Here is a 9,097-nt window from a genome sequence, read left to right on the forward strand (position 1 = left end):
ACCAGAGGCTGGAGCCTACGATTTTATGTTACATATATAGCACATCTGATCCTTACAATGTGCAATTAATAAGGATGCAGTGAGTACTTTCATCCTGATTTTGGTTTATGAAACCAAGGCACAGAAAAGGTAGCCTGGAAATACACTGAGGGTGAAAGACAGACCTGGAACCTGGGCTCAGAACTGCCAAGGCACCTGTTCTGTGAATGAACATCCCTAATCTTTTGTCAAGACAGAGACTTCTCAAACTAGAAGATTGTTTGGATGGCCGAGGGAGGGACCATAGACAAAAGATCATTGGAGAGCATGGAGAGTTTCCTATTTACTTGGGTCCTCAAAACTTAAGTAATCCAGCATCCAGTATCTGATATGTTCAAGATATGAGCAGGGTTCCGGTAAAGGCCATTCAAATTCCAGAATGAATACTGAGCTACTCCTGGCCGACTTAAGACCCAGTTCACAGAGGCAGGAGGATCTCTGTGAGTTCAAGGCCAGCCTGGTCTACAGAGAGAGTTCTAGGACAGGCTCCAAAGCTACACAGAAAAATTTTGTCTTGAAAAATGAACAAACAATTACTCAATTCAACACATTTTTCCTTCTAGGGAAAGTCAGGTCCCTAGAATGATCAAGTTTCCATGTTTACTCTTGCAGGTAGCATGGCTGGTCGCTGGGCATTGTGGTCCACTAGATCTAGTGTCTGTGGCCTACCTAACACTCTCCAGGTATCACCAACCCTCTTTGTGGCACCAAGGAAATCCTTATAAGACATTTTTTATGAGTCCTAGGAATTTAACATATGTCCCCAAGTTATAAAATAATTGAGGTGTTGGGTTCCTTTGAAAACATTATCTAGACTGGTTGTGTTGACTCATGCCTGCGATTCCAATACTTGGGAAACTGAAACAGGAGGTTTGCTGTGTTTGCCACCTATGAGTTCCAGGATAGCCTGAGTTAGAATGTGGGATACTGTCTGCCCAAATCAAAACAAAAATATTACCTAACCAAGCACAATATATTTAGTTATTGTTAACCAAGATCCTGTAACTATTTATAGAAAGCATTGGCAAAATTTATAACCATGTCTTTCAAATACTGTTTCATACTTTGGGACCTAAACTACCATGACCTACACAAGAAACACGGGCACAATGTGATAAATGCCTTGGGGATGCCATTTGCATACTCTAGATAGGAGCTGGAAGATCCGCTTCGGATCTCACTTAGAGCAAATCTGTCTCAAATCTCACTTAGAGATGTGTCTGAAGGTCCACAGCCAGGGATGGTTTCATCCTCGGGGGGGATTGTTATGGTTGTCACAATCTGGATGCTTCGCTATTGACTTCAGATGGGTAGAGGCCAAGGACACCACCTAACTTTGGTCATGCGCAGAACGGCACCTGCAATAAAAATTTAACCTGCTCCAAATGTCAGTAATGCTGGTGTGAGAAGCCCCGATGTAAGTGAGAACGCACAACTGGCTACAACTGCTAAAGCTTGAGTGGTTTGCCCAAAAACAATCTATATCCTAGCACACAGGTCTTCGGAGCTCTTACATGGCCTTTTGGGCATCTTCAGCATGGAGCTGGGTGTGTGAAAAGAACCATACAGCTCTCTCCACATTAGCTTCTCTTGCATCTGTGCACTGTTCCTCCCGAGACGGTGTCAAGTTTTCTGGTGGGCATGGCAAACATAGCACACACCTAATCAGAGCTTAAAGAGCACCGTGTGGAACTGTGCATGAGACACACGTGCTGAACGGGAGTGGCAGGTGCGGAGCAGAAAAGTCTCAAAGTTGACTCAGTTAGCTGTGAGTCAGTCTGCAGCCTTTCAAGGTCAGAGGAGAGCTTTTTGTTTTCCACCAACTAGCCTCTCAGTACTGTCCCCATCACAGAATGAGGCATTTAATAATATATATTCATAAATAATAATTACAAAGCTCGAAACTAGAAAGTTAGTGTGTTTAAACAAGTTTAACTTAAAGCATTAAATTTAAGACATAGTACTTTCACTATTCACACAGAGTGAAAATACGCTCATTTTCAAATGCTCCAGATATGTCTTAGTCAGTTAGAATTCCCCCAGAAACTGGTCTTGTTTTGTTTTGCTTTGTTTTGTGTTTGGAGACAGGGTCTCATGTAGCCCAGGTGGGCCTCAAAGTCCATATGTAGTTGAGGATATTTTGAATGTCTAATCTCCTGCCTCCACCTCCCAAGTGCTTGGATTACAGGTTTATGCTACTTGCACCCCCTTTATGCCTTTATGAGGTGCTCAGGATGACGCTGGGTGTGTCAGCACCTCCCAGCTGAGCTGCCACCCCAGCCTTCTTAGGTAACTCTTGTTGGTTCTCCACTGGTTCCTTTCTGTCCTCTCTTTTGAGTTTGCTTCCTTGTCATTTTTTGCAGTATTCTCCGTGGCACCTTGCAGTTCAGAGGACTGGGACAGAAAGGTTCCTACTGACTGAAATAAAGAAAAAAAACTTGCAAAGCCATTTTCTCCTTGTTTGCTAAGTGGGGAGATGGGTGGCCATTCTCCTCTTCACAGGGTGGGGTGGGGGAGCCTGGAGAGACACAGGGAAGGAGAGGTTAAGAATATCTAAACATCACTGCGCAGGCTGTACCCAAAGACTCCTGTACAATATACTGCTGACTTGTTTCTTTGGAGTTTTGTTCCACACATCTTGGGGTTTTCATAAGCTCAGCGTCTTCCCCACTCGAAGTGGAGAATTCTGTGTTCTCTGAGTCTGGATGATTAAAGTGGGCATGAGAAAGGAGGGGGTGAGACTAGCCTCTGGGCCTAAACTGAGCTTCTCAGTCTGTGAACTTCCTTGCCAGCTTCTTTCTTTTCTCCGCCTGGTACTTAGAACAGCTGCATCTAGAGCGTTCATCTCCAAGGGAACAGCTGCACTCTTCTCCGAATCAGTCTCCTCGCCTTAAACTCAAGAAGCAACCATTCGGAGGAGGAAAGGGGTATTGCCCGGTTCCCAAATTTCCTCCAAACGGTGGAGGGAAAATGCCCTTCTCCGCTTCCACTCTGAGATGAACACGTCTGCCTGGGCCCTGCTAATAAAAGCGCAAAGCGTAAATGGCTTGGGGATTATTGGCTTTCGCCCTTGGACTGAGACGTGAGATCACTATTTTCAGCTGGGGGAAGGAACCGCCTCTACCAGGCTGAGAGGCCGCCGCTTCCCCTTCCTGTGCGGGTCCTGCATGACATCACGGTGAGCTCTTGCTGGTAGGGGGAGAGACGACTTCTCCCGGGATCTAACCCCAGACTGGTTTTTAAAAACTGGTTTTAAAAAAGGAGAGGTGGGAGGAGTAATGTCCAGGAAGAGGAAAACAGAAAAAGCGGGTCCCGGTACCACAGCATCTTTAGCGGCTGTATGTACAGGCAAGAAGGAACAGCCTTAAGCAACTGCATCCCCAAATGTTTTCCTGCAACATCCCCAAGCCCATCTTTACCTTACTTTTAAGTCCAACATAAATCGATGCAGAAAGCTGTCTGGAGACCTGGGTGGAGAGGATTAGGGGTACCTCGGTCAGGGACCGGGAAGGACCAGAGCATCCGCACTAGGGTGGGGTGGGGTGGGGTGGGTGGACCGGAGGGCCGGGCGCGCAGCAGCCAGCGGTTACCTCCCCCGCCAGGCGACAGCAGTCTGAGGGGGGGAGGCAGAAGCGCCTCCTCCCCGCCCGGAGCCGGGGCTGCAACGCAGGGGGAGGAAGACGCCTCACCTAGCCCCCGATGAGGGGCGGATCATGCCATGGCAGCGCTTGCGAACGACAGCGGCGGCAGCACCCAGAGCCGGAGCAGCAGCCCCGGGAGCCGGGAGGGAGTTGGGGGTACTACGGCGGGAACTCGCGACGATGGGGACCTCGCAGTCCAAGACACCTCGGCGACCGCCCCCAGCCTCCCTCCTCTCGAGGACTACGAGTGCAAAATCTGCTACAACTACTTCGACGCGGACCGGCGCGCCCCCAAGCTGCTGGCATGCCTGCACACCTTCTGCCAGGAGTGCTTGAGCCAGCTGCAGCTCCGCGCCGCAGCCGCCTCCAGCGCGGCCCCTGAGCGCGCGCCGCGCCCGCCACCCTGGCACGGCCCGCCCGGAGCCATCGCGTGCCCAGTGTGCCGCCACCGCACGCCGCTGCCGGACAGCCGCGTGCACGGCCTGCCCAACAACACCAAGCTCGCCGAGGCCTTCCCGTTGGCTTTGCGTGCTGCGCACGATCCGCTACCCCAGGACCGGCTCCCGCCTCTGGCCTCCCGCCGCCCCGCGCCCTCCGCTGCCTCGCCGCCAGCCCCCACCCCGCCGCCGCCGCAGCCGGCGCCACCACCCGCGGAGGACACCGCCCCCGGGCCTCGCGGCCGCCCAGGCCTCCGCGCCCCGGGAGCCTACGAGAGCTGTCAGAACTGCAAGCGTGCAGCGCTCACCGCCGGCTGCGTCTGCGTGGTCTTCTCCTTCCTTTCCATGGTGGTGCTGCTGTTCACCGGTCTCATCTTCGTCAACCACTACGGCGGCGGCAGCGGCGGGGGTGGGGGACCCCCGGGCAGCGGTTCTGCCTCCGGTCCTGCCCCAGCTCCGGGAGGATCGCCCTCGCCCTCGCCCGTAGGACCCATCTGTCTGTCAGTGGCTAGCATTCTGGCACTCTTCTCGGTGGTGGTCACCTGGATCATCTGCTGGCTCAAGTATCGGCCCGAGGGGGCGGCCGCGGGCTCGGCAGCAAGCGGCGGGAGTGGCTCCAGGGCAAGGGCAGCTGCAGCTCCGGGCAGGAGGAGCGACAGGTAGAAGGGGCGACACACCCGGCTCCCCGTGCATTGCCTGCCCTGAGAGGCCCCAGAGGACCTGGCTTCTGGTCTCAGAGGACCTCAGTGCGCTGGGGTTTCTGCTCCCCACCAACTTCGTCTGTGACCATGGGCCAATGCCGAGCCTCAGCTTCCCGCCTCAGTTTCCCGTCTTTCTGTTCCCTACTTCATTGGGCAAGAGGGATGCCGGTGTGTGTATGGGAGGGCGGGTCTTTTACCCAGATCTCTGTTTTATGTGCCACCTCACCCTGACCAGAGTGTGTGGATGTCCCTTCCCAAAATCTGGGAAGGTGCCCAAAGCGGATTGCCTCTAGCGCCGTTGGACTTGAATTGCCTGATGGAAGACTGACTGCATCGTAAATGCAAATGACCTTTCTGCGTCTCAAAGATCCCCGGAGGGGAGAAACTGTTGAACCGGGGACAGCCGACTCTGCACGCAGAGGGGTGAACGTCTGGACCGACTTAGCACTAATCGGCATCTGAGCTGTGCTGGGCAGGTGCTCAGCGCGCGTGCGTGTGCGGTCCAGGCCATCTCTGTTCTCCCTCAAGCTGGCACGTACTAGTTGGTGATCCGTTGCTTTCCGCCTGGTGGCTGGAGCCGAGCCCAGAAGTCCCATCTCCTGGAGGCTAGCGGTTGTTTTATTCACAGTGTTACTGCCAGGAAAGTCATTTTCATCTTCTGTAACCGGACTCGACTCAGGGAGCTTTAAGAACTTGACCTCCTTTCTCTCAAAACTGACTGACGGTTGCCCCCACCTGGAAGATAATGAAAGCTATTTGCTCAGAGTATAAACTATAGGTTTTCCCTTTTCCTGTGACCCTCCTCCCCCCATTTAACTTAAAAATAATTTATTTTTGAATATGTAGATCTGGAAGTTTTGCACATTGAGATCTCTGGAAGCCGTTTTGAACGGTATCATTTCTCTGTTACCTCTGATTCAAATGCATTTCAGAACCAGAAGCCGAAAAAAATCAAGGAGTGTTAGTAATTCATTCAAGATTTTATACTGTGAAACAACTTTCAACTCTATGAAAACACAGACTAATGCCCAAAGATGAAGCTGAAAAGAGCCTCTGTCTCTAATGATTATCGAGATATTGTACATTTATCATATCTTGAGTTTGGCTTTTTGCTGTCATGGAAATCATTGAAATGTCCACACCTGATGGGGGAAAATACATATCGACCTGATTTTGAGACTAACGGGAATGATTTGTGAGTGCGTACTTGACATGGTGTAGCGTGTAGCTGCCTTTTCCAAAGAAAAACATAGATCTAAGTGTATTTTGTATGGAAACAAATGTTCCTTTTTTTTTTTTTGGAAATTGGAAAGAGATCGTTTTCATGGTTTGAAAAAAATCAGAGCTGTCTCTTGGGGGTGGGGTGTCATTTTTCCTTGTGTATTGTGTCGTCTGCATGATGCCCTGACACCATCTTATTAACTGAACTCGAATGAAGCATTTATATCTATCACATGAACGAAGTAATTTATTGGCCATCCATAAGTAGCGTGGCTACAATTTAGGAACCACAATATGGTGTGCTAGATGTCTATGTTGTCTTAATAAAAATAGGAAGTGTTTGTAGAAAATCAGCCACACTGGTTTTGGTGCAATTTTATTTCATGGTGGAAATGCTCCAAGCTATTCACACAGCCTTTCTTTGCCTTGCACGCACATTCCCAGCCAGGTCCCAGCTGCATGTTTTGAGTGAGAAATAACTCACACTTGAGAGTGTGGTTGCTTAAGATGAGCACTTTGTGTACTTCTGGGCTTCTTTCCTTTTAAAGAAATGTTCCTATTTTTTAAAAGATGTGTGTGGGTGCATGTATGTGCAGCCTGTGTGATCCTGGTGCCTATGGAGTTGTGAGAAGCCATTGGGGGTCACCATGGGGATACTGGGGGTCTAACACTGGTCCTCCGCTGCTCTAACCATTGAACCTCTTTCCCAACCTCTGTTTCTGAGCTTTTTAATAAGACTCCCCCAAGACTCACTGAGGGCTGTTGAAATGCTTTGGAGAGAGAAGACTTTAGTCCCTATGGCTATGACACCCCCAAAAAACTAGATTTTGATGTCACACTGCTTTTGGTTTCTGTGAGCTATGTCAGGTCCCAAATAGGAGTCACACTTCAGAGATGACTTGTGATTTATTTATACTACAAACAGCTCGTGCTTCTTTTATATTTACTTATGTTTTATTCACCTTTCTTTACTGCAGCGCAGTCATTCTGCTTGTAATCACTGTGACCGAGATGTATCCACACATGTATGTTGTGTGTATGTGGATGTACATGCACGGCACATGCACACTAGTAACAGACCTTGGCTTTGCAGATGTGCCCATGAATACACACACCAAACACAAACATGTGTTTGCTATTTCATTCCCTTCAACTGGCAGCCAGTGCCTAGAGTGTCTTGGGGACAGGCTTGCTTCTTACTTATAGCTTATGCCCCACAGAAGTGAGCCAGCGATGTAGGCTGAACTGTTCCTCCGATGGCAGGAATGCGCCTTTGAGGTGCCTCCATCACAATGAGAGCCACATTTTTGCCTCTTTCACGGATTACACATGTAAATGTCTTGTGAAAATTGAGTTAAAATTGTTGAAAATCAAATAGATATCACTAGAGGATCTGTAATTAGAGATATTTTTCACCTTGGCTGGCCCTTGCTTTGGTTACTAATTTCTAACTTTGTCACCAGAGATGGAGTGGTGATGAAAATGTGTGTCTGCTCCCCTTGTCTTCAGAGGTGTGAGCCCTCTCCCATTTGGCAAATTCAACTTAACCATACACCTTTTGCTACTTTTGCATTTATACGCATCCTTTATCCATCTTTTTTTATTTTCCTCCAGTGAAGGGATTGTAATTGCTATAGCATATTGCATCTCCACATGTGTATATGTTGTGAATATGAAAACATATGTATTTATTTATTTGGTTGGTTTTGGTTTTTCAAGACAGGGTTTCCCTGTAGAACAGTCCTGGCTGTTCTGGAACTTCCTTTGTGGACTAGACTGGCCTCAAACTCAGAGATACAGCCTCTCAAGTGCTGGAATCAACGGTGTATACCACTATGGCTGACTTGGGTGTGTCTTAAATATGCAAACTAGTAACAGAACTTGGATTCCATATATTTTAAGATCTGACAGAACATCATCTTAGACAAAGCAAGAGTTTGAAAAGACATTAAAATCATATCTGAATTGTCTAGAAGGCTTCTGGGATAATGGGAAGCACCTTCAGATTGTCCCATGACAATTCTCCCCTAGATCTTCCTTCCTTCCTTCCTTCCTTCCTTCCTTCCTTCCTTCCTCNCGATTATGTGACGAACAGAGAATTAACAGAGGTACATTCAAAAGGTTTGGCTCCCTCTTTTGTAAGTGTGGGCATCACATTCAGAAGCACACCATGCGTTTCAGCTCCCACATTTTAAATTAAATTTCTTTATTACTTTTTAAGTAGCCTGTCATGGATTATTGAGTATTTACTGTATGTTTATACTGTAATTCTCTGAAATGACATACAGTAATTGCTTTAGCTACTGCAACGGATGTCTAATTACTATAAATGTATGTAAAGAAGTAATTAAATGGAAAAATAAACTTTTCCTCTGAACTTTGTGTTGCAGATGAAGCAAACAATGTTAGTTTTCTTCTCTGTCCTTCTCCCTCCCTCCCCCCCCCCCCCTCTCTTTCTCTCTCTCTCTCTCTCTCTCTCTCTCTCTCTCTCTCTCTCTCTCTCTCTCTCTCTCTCTCTCTTTCTTTCTTTCTTTCTTTCTTTCCTTCTCAGGTTTTCTAAGACACAGTTTCCCTGTGTAGCCTTGACGGTCCTAGAACCTGCTGTATAGACCATGGTGGCCTCAAATTCAGAAAGATTCACCTGCCTCTGCCTCCCCAGTACTGGGATTAAAGGCATATACCATCATCTGGAGTCCCCTCACCATTTTAGAAGAGAGTGACTCAATCCTGGACACAGGTCCATCTTAAGAGTAAGAAGGTCCGGTAAAATTCTATCTGGTCTGCCTTGCACAGCCTCTCAAGAACTTGGAGACCTCAGCACTCCACTTGTGCCTGAATTTAAGGCTGCAGGTTATTCTAAATTTCAAGCAAAAGCTTTTATCCTTGGCCCCTGAAGGCTTCCTGATTTGATGAACAGGATCCTCATCCCAGAAAGTGCATTTGCACCTACAGTCAGGAAAGGCATTCAGAGGATTGCTTTCTCCTTACTTGGGAAGACCTCAGGCTCTTCATCTGTAAAAAGTGAGGCTAAGTTCATCAGTGACCCACCTCTGCCTCA

The 9,097-nt window shown here is 48.3% G+C and overlaps 1 protein-coding gene across 1 annotated transcript; it reads left to right on the plus strand.

Annotated features, from left to right (window-relative positions):
- Nucleotides 1-3,217: 3,217 nt before the first annotated feature.
- Nucleotides 3,218-6,408, plus strand: Rnf228 (ring finger protein 228). Its single transcript, XM_050161049.1, has one exon. It carries the CDS (start codon nt 3,758-3,760, stop codon nt 4,778-4,780), a length of 1,023 nt encoding a protein of 340 aa, XP_050017006.1. The 5' UTR covers nt 3,218-3,757; the 3' UTR covers nt 4,781-6,408.
- The last annotated feature ends 2,689 nt before the right edge of the window (nt 6,409-9,097 follow it).

This window comes from Alexandromys fortis, unplaced genomic scaffold (assembly GCF_014885135.2).
Source record: "Alexandromys fortis isolate MF-2015 unplaced genomic scaffold, M_Fortis_MF-2015_v1.1 scaffold_98, whole genome shotgun sequence".
In the NCBI taxonomy this organism is placed as follows: Eukaryota; Metazoa; Chordata; class Mammalia; order Rodentia; family Cricetidae; genus Alexandromys; species Alexandromys fortis.

Bases quoted from the DNA above. Each gene is read 5' to 3' on its own strand.
- Rnf228 (XM_050161049.1), top strand. From the start codon at position 3,758: ATGGCAGCGCTTGCGAACGACAGCGGCGGCAGCACCCAGAGCCGGAGC.